Source organism: Ochotona curzoniae, unplaced genomic scaffold (genome assembly GCF_017591425.1).
Source record: "Ochotona curzoniae isolate NIBS_2020 unplaced genomic scaffold, NIBS_Ocur_1.0 contig_1274, whole genome shotgun sequence".
NCBI classification, from domain to species: domain Eukaryota; kingdom Metazoa; phylum Chordata; class Mammalia; order Lagomorpha; family Ochotonidae; genus Ochotona; species Ochotona curzoniae.
Window position 1 is genome coordinate 187341 of NW_024465023.1, and position 14831 is coordinate 202171.

At 39.9% G+C, this 14831-nt stretch overlaps 1 protein-coding gene across 1 annotated transcript in view; it reads right to left on the reverse strand.

Annotated features, from left to right (window-relative positions):
* Positions 1–3211: 3211 nt before the first annotated feature.
* Positions 3212–14831, reverse strand: part of FANCB (FA complementation group B) — a 30203-nt gene continuing 18583 nt past the window's right edge. The window contains exons 6-12 of the mRNA XM_040997357.1: positions 12492–12497; positions 12002–12120; positions 10647–10649; positions 8975–9144; positions 5491–5921; positions 5139–5376; positions 3212–3687 (exon numbers count right to left, since the gene is read on the reverse strand). Coding sequence (XP_040853291.1) covers positions 3315–3687; positions 5139–5376; positions 5491–5921; positions 8975–9144; positions 10647–10649; positions 12002–12120; positions 12492–12497 — 1340 coding nt within the window. The 3' untranslated portion in view covers positions 3212–3314. The remainder of the gene's footprint in view (positions 3688–5138; positions 5377–5490; positions 5922–8974; positions 9145–10646; positions 10650–12001; positions 12121–12491; positions 12498–14831) is intronic.

Here is a 14831-nt window from a genome sequence, read left to right on the forward strand (position 1 = left end):
TGGGCAGCTGGAAGCTGCTTGCCAGGAGCTTCCCCAGGCTTCCAAGGCGAGTGGGGGAAGCCAGGCACTTGAGCCACCTTCCACTGCTGTTCCCATGAAAAGGGAGCTGCAGTGAATGTGCAGCAGCCAGGACACAAACCAGTACCCAGTAACCAGTACCCATAGGGGATGCCAGTGTTACAGGCGTTAGCTTTGCCTGCTATACCACAACATTGGCCCCTTTAAAAATATAACTTTGAAGATAGTAGATCAGACTGAACTTCTCAATCCCTGAAGACAAGATTGCACTCCAGTACCTACAAGTGCTAAGGAAATTATAGGGATGGGCCAGAATTAGTTTTAGGGTAAAGGAAGATTGCTCTCATTGAGTTCAGCCCATTTAATGAAAAACTTCTTACAAAATAGGATAGATTGTTTGAAGGAGTCAAACCACTCTCTTTCTGAAACTCTCTATGTCATGAATCGAAAGAGCAGCCCAAGAGTGCCCTCTGACCTCGCTCCTCCTCCTGTTGAGCATCTCTCCACGGGTTTGAAGTAGTGCTGAACATCTGAATCACACCAGTCACTTTGAAAAATACGGGGAGGTAAGTCCTACCCTTGATTCTAGTTTAGATCTAGGGCAAGTCTAGGCTTACGTGTGTCCTTCTGCACACACATTTGCATACACACACACACACATGTGCTCAACTGCACTGATTCTCATTACCCATGGTGTAACAATGACTGGTAAACTCAGTCCAGCTGACTGCACATCTCAACATTTCTGTAACAAACGGCTTCATCTTTACCTTTGCTCATTTAAATCAACACTTTATTATCTTGCACCAAACCACCTCACACTCTCGTCATTCCAAAATTTACTTTGCCCCTTAGAGACCTTATTGGTCCCCCAATATTTAAAATTATGCTCACTTCTGTGATCAAAACATGCAGAAGCAGTGACTGCAGAATGAGGTTGAGAAGTTCAGTCTGATCTACTATCTTCAAAGTTATATTTTTAAAGGGGCCAATGTTGTGGTATAGCAGGCATGTTAGTTTTTGTTTATATCCATAAATAAAAAATAAGGAATATACTATTTTTTTTTAGCATCCTGAGTTGCCTAAAGACAACCAATTACAATTCTGTTTTGTTTCACCTTCTGACCACTCCATTTCACAACTTATTCCCCATGTATTTTACATTAAATCATTCTTTCAAAACATGTTATAGGCAGTTTGAAAAGTGAGCATATGATACATGCTGTTTCCAGATTTCCAAAATTTGTCCTGAATTCATTCCGTTTCCAGTTGAAAAGTCTAAAATATTTCCCACTGCCATTTCAGAAAGCAAGTTGTAGAATTCAATCTCATTTTCTACTGGCTCAACAGAAAAAAAGGAGGAGGTGCACTGTATGGACAATGGTAAACACCAAGAAACTCATAACCAATATTCTTTACCAATCATTTGCATGGCCAGTTCATTAAGTACAAACACATCTTCCTCTTTTTTTAAGATGTATTGATTTTCGCTGGAAAGGCAGATTTACAGAGAGAAGGAAAAAGATAGAGAGGGAGAGAGAGATCTTCCATCCATGGGTTTATTCCCCAAATAGCTTCAATGGCCAGAGTCAAGCCATCCAAAGCCAGGAGCCAGGAGCTTCTTCCGGGTCTCCTACGTGGGTGCAGGGTCCCGAGGCTTTGCGCTGTCCTCAACTGCTTTCCTAGGGCACAAGCAGGGAGCTGGATGGGAAGTGGAGCTGCTGGTACACAAACTGGTGACCATATGGGATGCGGCCACTTGCAGGGTAGGATTAGCCAATCGAGCCATCGCACCAGGCCCAGGTACATATACTTGCAAGGAAAGAGGGCAATTGTCACTTCATAGTCTGCAGCATGAGAAACCATGCCCTGCAGTCATCTTTACTTGCCTCCACTGGCTTGGGAGTTTACATTTTGCTTACGGATTTTAGAGCACAAAGGACCAGGAGCATTTCTTTATTTCCATATCCCTTTGTGCTTTTTTCCCCCTCTCTTGATACTCTTGCTCCACAAATCCTAGTTTTTTATATATATATTTAACATATATATGTTATGTGTACATATTTAATATATATATATGTGGAAACAGAGCTGTTGAAATTTTATCCCTTTGAAACATCTCTTACAGGCTCACTTATAAATCATTTCTTAAGAAGTGAATTTTTACTTATTTTTAAGTTTTTAATTCCCCCAGGAACATTATATATTTAAAAATTTTTTAAAGATGTATTTATTTTTATTGGAAAGGCAGATATATAGAGAGAAGGAGAGACAGAGAGGAAGATCTTCCATCCACTGATTCACTTCCCAAGCAGCCGCAATGGCCAGAGCTGAGCTGATCCAAAGCCGGAAGCCAGGAGCTTCGTCCAGGTCTCCCACGCGGGTGCAGGATCCCAAGGCTTTGGGCCGTGTCTGACTGCTTTCCCAGGTCACAAGTGGGGAGCTGGATGGGAAGTGGAGCAGCTGGGATTAGAACCGGTACCTATAAGGGATCCTGGCAGATGCAAGGTGAGGACTTTAGCGGCTAGGCTTTTGTGCACTGGGCCTGGAGCATTATATTCTTAAAGTCACTTTAGCTAAAACTTTATATTTCAACTTTGCCTAGTTAGGATTTCAGATGGCTGAAGAGCATTTTTAAACTAGTATCCTGTGAGGTGGACCTAAGCTTTTGAGTGAGATATACTTTTCAGAAAAAAAATGCCTTAAGATTTTCACATTGCTATATACATACATAATTTCAGAGCAGCTTCCTAATAAATTTAAATTAACAAGGTTTTGAAAACTTTCATTTTAATAGTTTCACCTAGATATGCTGCTATTAAAAATTTCAGGGGAGTTTAATATTCGGAGAAACTTGTAAATCCTGACAACCTTCCTGAATTTATCTACTTGACATTTATTAAGCAGAGGATTACGTTTTTTTAAAAGACTTCAACCACGATTTTGTTAGTCACTTCTATCCTTGTTCAATGTCTGCATTACCACCACTGTGTGGGGATGGCGAAGTGGCCTTTTCTTGGATTTTTCTACTCATCAGCTACTCCCAGCACAGCCCTCACTGACCCTGCAGCCTCTGACAAACCAAAAAAAAAAAAAAAAAAAAAAACAAAGCCTTTAGACATGAGACGGCCCCAGCAGACACCTGCCGTGCTATACACACACTGCTTTGTGCATGACCCAAAGTAAGAACGTGCTCCACTAAAACTCAATCTATTTTTAGAAAGGCCATATGTAACAAGTGGGACCAAGAGTTTTTGGCAGTAGAAATCTATTTTAGAATATGACCAAGTGAAAAGTTATAAATGAGTCAGTTTCTGTGCTGTGAGGTCTGATTTTAACTGCCACTCAGCTACTTTGAAAAGAATTTTTCTATAAAAAGTACCCCCCTCCACTTTCTGATATTTTCTCAATATTCCATCTTTTCTCTGAAGTTCTTTCCTACACAGATAAATATCTTGCTCTTCATCATCACAGCTCTGCAAAATATTGCTTTCAATCTTAGTAAAAATGGAAGAAAGTGAATCAAGGGGAAGCAGCTCCTTCTCCACAGTCAAGGCCAAATGATTAATTAGGAAATCTTCATGTTCTGATCTTAAGCGCCTGAAGAAACTGTTTACAGGGAGAAGTTGAATAAGATCATGAAGGCATTGGAACAAAACTGTGTGATTCCTGGAATAAAAAAATAATAAAAGTAATATACAAATTGGACAGCATGAGCATTCACATTCAAATCCTGTAGTAACTGACATTCCTTCATGAAAACTGTAACGAGTAGAACCAATAATGTAGTTGCCCACCAAGTTAGAGAATATTTGTCAGGTTTCAGATGAAATTTTTGGCTATGTGATAAAAGCACAAATGAAGATAATATACATGTATTATCCTAAGTAGGCCCAAAACTAGAAGCCAAGAACAAGTGTCAAGATATAGTAGGCTGGGCCTGGCACGACATCGTAGTGGTTAAAGTCCTTGCCTTACACGTGTTGGGATCCCATATGGGCACCAGTTCTAATCCCGGCAGCCCCGCTTCCCTTCCAGCTCCCTGCCTGTGGCCTGGGAAAGCAGTCGAGGACGGCCCAAAGCTTTGGGACCCTGCACCCGCGTGGGAGACCCGGAAGAGGCTCCTGGTTCCTGGCTTCGGATTGGCACAGCTCCAGCCATTGCAGCCTCTTGGGGAGTGAACCATCGGACGGAAGATCTTCCTTTCTGTCTCTCCTCCTCTCTGTATATCTGCCTTTCCAATAAATAAATAAATACATCTTAACAACAACAACAACAAAAATATATATATATATAGTAGCCTTAGCTTCTACCTGTAAAGCAAATGAACCATGTGGACACTGATTCTCATCCCAGCTACTCCATTCCAATCCAGCTTCCTACTTGTGGCCTGGGAAAGCAGTGAATACAGCCCCAAGTCCTCAGGCCAGCCAGAGAAGACCCAAAGGAGTCTTGAAAATCCAGGCTCCTAGTTCTGGGCCAACTCAGCTCTGGCTGTCACGGCCATTTGGAAACTGAATTAGAGCATGGAAAATCCCTCTCTGTCTCACCTGTTCTCTCCATAACTCTGTTATTTATTTGTTTATATTGCAAAGTCAGATATACAGAGAAAAGGGAGACAGAGAGGAAGACCTTCCGTCCATCGATTCACCCAAGTGGCTGCAACGGCTGGAGCTGAGCTGATCCGAAGCCAGGAAACTGCCTCCCACGTGGATGCAGGGTCCCAAGGCTTTGGGCCGTCCTCAACTGTTTTCCCAGGCCACAAGTAGGTAGCTGGATGGGAAGTGGGGCTGCCAGGAGTAGAACTGGTGCCCATATGGGACCCTGCAGCATTCAAGGCAAGGATTTTATCCACTAGGCTACTATATTGGGCCCCATAACTCTGCCTTTTTAAAAAAGTGAACCTTCAAAATAAAACAAAGTAAAAATCCCCAAAGCCAAAAACAACCAAAAGTTTTAAATGAAGCTATACCTGTCTGTTTATGCCATACCAGATCACAGCTCTGACGTGTCCCAAAATAGTGTGGAACTGTCAGTCGGTAATCACTGTTTGGACCATTCATTCTCCACCTTTTTATACACTGACTTTACTGGATCAATTTCAATGTGATATGCATTACCTGGAATGGACTATTAAAAGTCCTTCAAATGGTGATGTTTGCTTCCACTTGAAGATTGTCCCATAGAAACTTCCAGGCCTTTTACAAAAGCACATTTCAGGAAAATCTTTGATTACTTCACAATTCATGTGTTCTAAGAGCCACACCTTTACCATATTCAGGACATAGTCAGGTGATGTGATTTGAAAACAAGATTTGTTCATTACTGTAAGAAGCGCAAAAAGATCCTCCATGTTCTCTACAAGAAAAACACATCAAAGCCCTACCATGTAACTGTACATTTTAAAATACAGAGTTCTCAACATTTTCTCATTCAATTAAGGATGTGATTAAAAAGAACCAAAAAATTTACCTAAATGTTTCTTCTTTGGAAATGTCATCAAACATGTCCTATTTGAAAGATCTTCTAGATTCAAGCAAAGCTGGCCACACAAAATATAACGATCTTCAGTGGAGTTATCCTGCTCGCTTGTACCAATTTGCAACATCACAATACAACAGAATTTATTGAACGCTAACAGTGGTGAAAGGGATGTTACAGCAGTAATTAGCTGTATACTGCTTTTCTTGGATGGTTTTTTACAAACAAACTTTTCTTCTGGCTCACTAGAAAAAATCAACTTGGCCCTTTTTGCATCTGTTCCTATTTGGTATGGTATTAAGTGGGGGGCCGAGCAAGAATTCCCACTCAACTTAATCACCTTGCTCTGACACTTAACAGGCTGAAAGCCGGAACGATGGGCTTGATCTAGTAACAGAGATAAAGTCATATCACTCAGAGACCTGTAAAAAAAAATCCAGAGTTTGGTTTAGTCTAAAAGTGTATTTTCTCAAAATCATATAGATGAATAACTGCAATACAAAGAAGCAAACAACACTTTGTTATAAAAATAAACAGCAAATCTTATTCTCTCCCTTCCTAGAAAATATTATTCAAATGTAAAATATGCCATAGTGAAAAATAACAACACAGATATGCAAATATGCCGATCAAACTTCAGCAAACTCAATCCAGCAATGTACTAGAATGATACAACGAATTTGGGTTTAGCTTGGGAACGCAACTGCTTTTGTAATAGAGAACTGCTAAATACAACTCACTTCACTAAAGAAGAAAAACCCAACATCCACTAGCCCCAAACTCCTTACAATTTCACTGGAACAGAGAAATAAATTCACATCTCGAAGACGCTGGAGAGTGTGCGCTCCTTACTGCATGAAGTTGTTCCTCTCTCTGGTACAAGGTGCTAAACTGTTTCTCTTTTCTTGCACACGAGAGGTTCAAATGTAATGACGTAATGACTAAACGAGTATTTCACCTGTTTTAGCTAAAAGGCTCTTTGATAGGCTGCAGATAGCACAGACATTACTTTCCTATCACGGTTTCTATAGCTCAAAGGCGAAAACTTTCCAGAGAGATAATTTATTATTTCATGGAGTTTTCATCTCTCCAATTTTGCCAGTTGTCTTTAAATGCTCCTTATACTTCAAAATATTCTGATTAGAAAGTTATGTGCATAGCACATCTTAACCCTTAGAGTAGAGCACCTTGATTTTTTTTTAAAGATTTATTTTATTTTTATCAGAAAGGCAGATATACAGAGAGGAGAGACAGAGAGGAAGATCTTCCGTCCGATGGTTCACTCCCCAGGTGGCCGCAATGGCTGGAGCTGAGCCAATCCGAAGCCAGGAGACTCTTTCGGATCTCTCACATAGGTCAGGGTCCCAAAGCTTTGGGCCGTCCTCCACTGCTTTCCAAGGCCACAGGCAGGGAGCTGGATGGGAAGCAGGGCCTCAGGGATTAGAACCGGCGCCCATATGGGATCCCGGGTATGCAAGGTGAGGACCTTAACCACTGCGCCACCGCGCCGGGCCCAAGCATCTTGATTTTCTTTAGCCGCTAGGCCACGCTGCTGGGCGAGCATCTTGATTTTCAAAACATCACCTTCTTCTTATCATTGACTGGGTCAAACAGATTTCTACAACTGAGCTGACCAAGACTACCCATTAGATACATGTGACTAGTATAAGCACTAGAAATGGGGCTGCTGTGAACTAACATGTATTATACATGTAAAAGAAAACATTAACATTTAAATATTTGACCCTGTGGCCAGGATGCTGGCTGATGCCCATGTGCCTTATATGAGTGTCTGGCCCCAAATTCTAGCTTCCTTCTAATGTATACCTTGGGAAGTAGTTGGGTCTTTGTCACCTCTGTGGCCAGGCTAAGTCTCCAGCTTTAGTCTGGCCTAGGTCCAGGCACTGCGAGAATTTGGACAATGAATAAGTGGATGGGAATATTCTCCCAGTCTCTCAAGTAATAAAATTTTAAGAAAAACAAAAAACACCAAGAACCCAGCATTATGGCTCATTGGCTAACCCCTACCTCCAAGCACCATGATCCCATGTGGGCGCCGGTTCTAATCCTGGCAGCCCTGCTTCCCTTCCAGCTCTCTGCCTGTGACCTGGGAAAGCAGTGGAGGATGGCCCAAAGCCTTGGGACCCTGCACCCGCGTGGGAGACCCGGACGAGGCTCCTTCTCCTGTGCTTTGGATCAACTATTGGGGGCCGCTTGGGGAGTGAACCAACTGACAGAGGATCTTTCTCTCTGTTCCTCCTTCTCTAAATCTGCTTTCCCAATTAAAAAAAAAAATAAGAAAAAAAACCCCACTGATTCTGAATACTGTAAAGAGGATTATCTTAGCTTCTAATTTGTATTTTACATTAGTCTTACATAGCAGTTTCATAGTGAAGGCAATACCTACATGGCAGATGGAAACTTCAAATGGGAGCAAATAAATTAAAAAAAAAAACAACAAACTAAAACTAAGGAAATTAATTATTTCTTTGCAACTACAATAAAGACAATCTGAAATGTAAAGATTGCATAAAAGCATAAAATATTTTATAATATTTTCAATTATTCTTTATACTCATTATATGCTGAAATGATCTTTTGGGTATATTGGGTTAAATAAAATCTACCATTAAAATTCATTTCATTTGATGCTATTCACATCTTCAATAAGGCCCCTAGACATTTAGTGCTAGAGATCAGCTCCATCTGAGTTCATAGCTCACAGGAGATGTTCAGAGTTGGTGAGAAATAGAAACAGACCATTATAATTCAATGATCATGATGGACAATGCAAGGAAGCTGTCTCCTTTATTTATACAGAAATCATCCTCAGCTTTTATATACACTTTTTAGCTTCAGGGCCAAGTGGGTGTTCTCAAAGATAATTTTGCAAATCATTTTACTTCAAGGCAGGCCATTATCCATTGTGACCTTACAGCCAGGAACTCCTGGGCTGGCAGCATGTATTAATCAGAAACTCACTCCTATTACATTTCTCTTACTATAATGTATCATTTAAAGGAGAAAATATATCATAAAGGAAAAAACATAAAGATCAAAAACAAAAAACTTTTAAATCCCATTACAACTATGGGCTTTACAACGCCTTAATCAGTTGGAAAGCACATTTTACAATGTTAGTACAAGCATCCTTGACTTCCTCTAGCCAAGGGGTCATGACAGTGGGCAAGACAGCACAAATTGTTAAAGGCCCGCTCACTAAGACATTAGTAATGACATTAGTTCCTAAGCTCACATCAGTTCCAGAGACATTCATCAGGCTTTGCCATGCATTTGGAAGCTCCCTGTGGCCTTGCCAGCAGAGGAGCCATTCTCTTCACACCTTTGTGTCACTCACCCCAACTGCACGGCCCCCAACAATTCAGAAAGTCAAACCATGTTACTTGTGTAATTTCCTTTGCACAGCACTATTCTAGAACATTGAAACAGTACTATGATGTTAGAATTTACTTACGCCTTCAAAGAAGATGTGGTTTGCACTCCAACAACCAAGTTATCATCCATTACACGATACCATATTTTCTTTACTAGCTGTTTGGAATCTTGAAAACTGTCCAGCAAGTTTTGTTGATCCGAGGAAGGGACACAGTTTTCTTCTTCACCCCAAAGAGGAACAAGACAAACCTCATAGAAAAAAAATGTTTAAGTAATCAATTATAAAAATATAGCAAAGCTAAAAGAAAAAAAATCATGTATCTCAGCTTTTGGCCAAACATTATAGCTTAAGCAGTTTCAAATGAGAGGAATCAACACAGGGCCAGCAGTGATAAAAGCCTGGGATCCATTTTGAAAAATAATCTAAAAATAAAGACCAAGTTTCATTTTATCAGTGACTTGTACTAAGTGTATAACTGTAAACCTTACTGAATTACCTTTGCACTGCTTAGACTAGTGCTAAAATTTTATCCTTTTTAAAAAATAATAATTTCAGAGGAAAAGAAAATAAGCTCCAACCCACTAATTCATTCCTGAAATTCCCTTTAAAAGATGAGGCTGGGCCAGGGCCAGAGACAGGAGCCTGGAATTCCATCTGAGTCTCCAGCATGGGCGGCAGGAATGCAATCTAAAAAACTGAACCACTACCTGATACTTCCTCAGGTCTCCAATAGCAGGAAGCCGGAGTCAGGAGATGGAGCTAGGCATCAAACCACGCACTGTGATATGGACATTTTAACCTTAGCCTAAATGTCCTTGCAAAAATGTTAAGCTTCAAGCCATACACAGTCGTTTCGATAACAGAGTTATTTGTAACAGCAATAGAAATAGTATCAGGAGATACAGTAGTAATTCCCACATTAACCCTAGGACTCCACATCAATAGTATTACTATTTACATTTTTGAAATAAAAGAAAGGAACAATAGGGAGGCTGAGTTAACTTGATCAAGGTCATGCAGCAAGCAACAAAGCTGGAATTTGGAATTTGAACTGAAGCAGATTCACCCAAAAGCCCATGCTTGATCTCATCTATTAACACAACACTCTCGATGTGGTAATTACTGAAACAGTATATGGGAACTTACACAATACTAGACTAACATGTTCTTAGTAATCTGACACTCCTGGCTAGTAGCTGTGACACTTGAGGTGGGACATTCATCTGAAATATGAGGGACAAATACTTTTTCAAAAAAGATTTTAAATTTATTTTATTTATTTATTTATTTTTTAATGTGAAAGGCAGAGAGAGAGAGTGTTGCTTCACTCCCTGAATAGTTACAATGGCTGTGGCTAGCCCGATCTGAAGCCAGGAGCCAGGAGCTTCTTCCAGGTCTCCAACATGGGGGTGAGGGCCCATGGATTTGGGTCATTTCCTGCAGCCTTCTCAGGCCAAAAGCAGGGAGCTGCTTCAGAAATGGAGCAGCCAGGACAAGAAATGGTATTCATATGGGATGCTGGAGCTGCAAACAGAGTAAGCTTAGCTTACTATGCCAAGACATCAGCCCTGAGGATATTTTTATAGTCTGCTAGGTTTGCTTTTAAAATTAACATTGTAAATGGGCCCAAACTGGGATCTTGCAACACAGTGGTTTCAATATATTATTTTCTAAACACTCCTTCCCTTTTCTAGTACTGGTAAAATTGTTGCGATACCACGGGGAAGGGAAGTGGGGAGAATCAATTTACTTTCTTTTGAGAGGCAGAAAAAGATCATCAGGCAGGCAGATAGAGCCGACTCTCCCCTCAAATGCCTTCAGTGTTTGGGACTACATCAGGCTGAAGCCAGGAACTAGGAACTCAAGCTGAGCAGTCCACACAGGTGGCAGAAAGCCCACTAACCAAGCCACCACTGCTGTTTCGCTGAAGTCAGGAGTTAGAGATACGGAGCAAACCCAGGCTCTCCCGTAAGAAGTGAAGGTGTCCCTGAACTTAACAATCAGGTGAAATACCCTCCAGAGAAGACTTAACTTTAACAACATTCATAAGGCCTCCCAGGAGATTAAAATGGTACCCAGACACAGCATGATATGCTTCTGTTATTTATTTTTACAATAACAGGATGGTAACTTGTACCAAGGCACTGACAAGAACGGTCCTTCCAGTAGGAAGGCTGAGCTATGCACTGAAGTGACCTGAGGGCATAAAATATAAAAAGAAGTATCAAATTTCTTTCTGGCTTGCTTTTCTTATTTGTACTGTTTCTATGTTGTTTCCATTTCTACAAAGAATTAATGTGCATATATACCTTTCTTTTTTTTGTGAAGCATGAACACTTCTTGGTAATTTTTCACATTACTGTAGTGGCATGAATAATTGGAAAATACATAAAGAGGGTCTTATGAAATTGGCCACAAAGAAAAAGAGAGTTAAATTCTAATAAACAAAAAGACAAACAGTGGTTTAAAGACATTTATTAGAAAAGTAAATACTCTTAGAAATCAATAATGCAACAAAGAAAACACTATACTAATGATGAAATTGTATTGTTACCAATGCAAGTTTAAATACTGCTCAGTATAGACTATTTAAAAAGTCAGAAAATAAATAACAAACTATATGAAAATAAATGTTTAATAGTTAAATCTTTTTAAAATAAGGAACTTGTTCCTCAAAGCTCCTGATAGCTGAGATTTAATTAACTAGGACTTAATGCCCTACAGAACTATATCCATTTTCTAATACATTTCAATTGAAGCAACTCAGTAGCTTGTACATTTTCTTTTTTACAGAGAGAAAAAGACAGAGAGCGAGAGAGATCTTCCATCCCAATTCCCTCTCCAAATGCTCACAGTGTCACACCAAAGCCAGGAGTATGGAGCTTCATCCAGCTCTCCTCCCTGGATGGCAGTGACACAGATACTTGAGCCACCTACCACTACTTTCCCAGACACAGTGGCAGGCAGCTGAATCAGAAGTGGAATAGCCAGATTTTGAAATTGTGCCCACATGGGATGCCTGAAACATCAGCAGTGGCGTAACTTGCTACATCATAACGCTGGCCCCTTCATAACAAGACCAAATGGGCATAGGATTAACTTTACCTCCTCTGTACCTGATGTGTTACTGTCTTTCCTTTGTATTATGCTCAATAAAGCTTTGAATGATTTTGAGATAACTTTGTCCTTCAGCAAGAGATTCTTCTTTAATTCCCAAATACCAGCTAAACCACCCTATAAAGTAGAAAGAAAAATAGTTTGTCAAAGCTATAATTCTAAAAGAAACCAGATACGTCATTAACTCAGGAAGAACTTTCTTCAAATGTGCTTAGCAATTTAGTTCCTTATAGAAATCAGAAAATATTTCTCAGAGTAAAATTATTTCATTTGACAGGTTTTAAATCTTTAATTAAAAATGGTAATTTTTCAAAAAGAAAATATATCCAGTAACAGCAGTAGAGAGATTATACATGAAAGCGAACAAATACCATCATATTAGGATCTTTTACTACTGAGTTGTTAAGTAACTAACCATCGCTATGAACCCCTGTATCCTGACACAAACTCTTTTTGAAGTATTTTCCGTTTCAAAAACAAAACACTTACATTAAGGCAACACTGTGAATTAAAACGGAACACTTCAAATTTGATAGCTTGATGTCCTGTGCACATAACCTTCAGATGGAAAATTTAAATGGAACACACAATGGCCCCCAAACTCACAAATTCATTTTTGTGCTAAAAAATTCAGCAGTAAGGTATACAATCACTAAAAACTGAAAAAATGATATTTTTCCCTAAACTGGGCATAGAGCAATCCATTCCATTTATATAATCATTAAACAGATCTCAGCATTAAGGATGAAAACAATTCATGAAACATTTTTTTGCTACTGAAAATGCAGAGTTTTACCCACAAACTGACAGTGCTTTCTCTTTCTTTTTTTTTTTTTTCCATTTTGGATGGATATCTGAGGTGTTAAGTATTAATCTTTTAATAAAAACGTGTTTTTCTGCTTAAAAACAACATGTACTCATTTTAGAAATTCCTTTCATTTAAAATAAAATCTAAGGGAAGTGAATTATTTTTATCATGTATTGAAGTAGTGGGGCGAAGTCAGTCTCATATTGTCAGCTTTCTGAAGCCTGTAGATTTTTACAAATTATTTAATCTGCCATTGTCTTCTTTATCAAAAGGACTGGTCCTATTTCACAAATTAAACCTTTCCCAAAGTCATGCATTCATAAATTAAACTATTTTGGCATCATTTCTTTTTTTTATTTTATTAATTGTACTGCATTATGTGACACAGTGTTATGGGCACTGGTATTCCCCCCACCCCTCCCTGAACCCTCTCCCCATTGTGGATTTCTCCACCTTGCTCATTACCACAGTTCAAATTCAGTTGTGGTTCTTTCATTGGAAATATTTACCAAGCATAAAGTCCAGTGTCTTATTATCTTAGTGGGTTCAGCGATTTCTTGGTGAGACCATCTCTGGTCTGAAGGTAAGTCCAGCTAAGCTTCATCCCAAATGATTAAAGGCCCCACATACCCTCAACAGCCATTTACAACCTCATGGCATCAACTGACATGACATCGATTAATAGTATGTTGATGGGAAGATGTGGTTTCTTAACTACATTCTGTGACTTCTTCATAGACATTTCAATTTTGGTTTGTATTCAACCTGATTCCATACAGTTATCAGTTTAGGTACAATACATTTTTTTTTTTTTAATTTAGGATGGGTGTGCAGAGAAATCCCCAATACCCTAGTGAGGTGATACTAATCTTTGTGTCCCACCTAGTGAGGCCTGTTTGGGTCCATGCTGGGCGTTTCCTGTCTGATTCTAAGCTTTCCATGTTGTTGTCTGTCCATTCTAGACTTTTTGTTTGTATGTATATTTGTTTGTTTGTTTTGAGGGGTTACTGGAGTGATTCTAATAGTCACCGTGAGGGAGGGTGGGGACCCAGAGCCAGAGCCAGGCAAGGACCAGAGAGAGTTCGCTTCCTTATTCCCAGAGGAAGTTTATTATTCTGTTTCTGCAGATTGCTCAGGACTCCTGGCCGTCGTTCCGATGGCACTGGTTTTTGCGCTGCAGAGTTTGGACTTCTTCCATCCCTTGTGGAGGCTCCAGATGGGGGTGGGTGACCTCAGAGTTCTCAGCCTCCAAAGGCACTCCTATTCCCCATGGTCTCCTTAGTGGTTGGGATGTAGTCCTTGGTGTCTGTGTTGACGGTCCTTGGTGAGGATCTGGGAGTCTTCAGGGTTGGGATGCGACCCTCCTTCTGGCCCCCAACTCTACTCTGGGGTCTCCCCTCTGCCCCATATGCACGACCTCCTATTTAGGGGTTTTCAGGGTCGCTCCTGCTTCCCCCCTTATGCCTGTGTAGCTTTGCTATTGTCTAGTGCCGTTTCGAGTCTGTTGTCTATGGGTTATCAGATTTGATCCTGATAGGCAATGTTTCACGTCTTCCACTCACTTATTAGGGAGATGGAGGATTTCTCTGCATTCCCTCACCATTTACGGAGTAACATAAGGTATTAAGAATGTTTTAGGTTTTACAGTTCTTTGATGTAGATCTTAAGCATTCTGACTCACATTAATTGTTGTATTATAGGTTACAACACATTGTCTTATTGCATTGGATACATGTTGTCAGAAGTTGCAATAATGTTACAATGTATTGGTATTATTTTCCAGATTAACAACTTTTCATCTCAGATTAAGGCAAACATGTGGTATTTAATCTTTTGGGATTGGTTCATTTCTCTTAGCATAATGGATTCCAATTGGGCCCATTTGGCCACAAAGAACTGTATTTCATTTTTTTTTTTTTTGATAGTATTCCATGGAGTAGATGAACCATAGCTTTCTTATCCAGTCCTCTGTTAATGGGCATTTCGGTTGCTTCCAAGTTTTTGCAATTA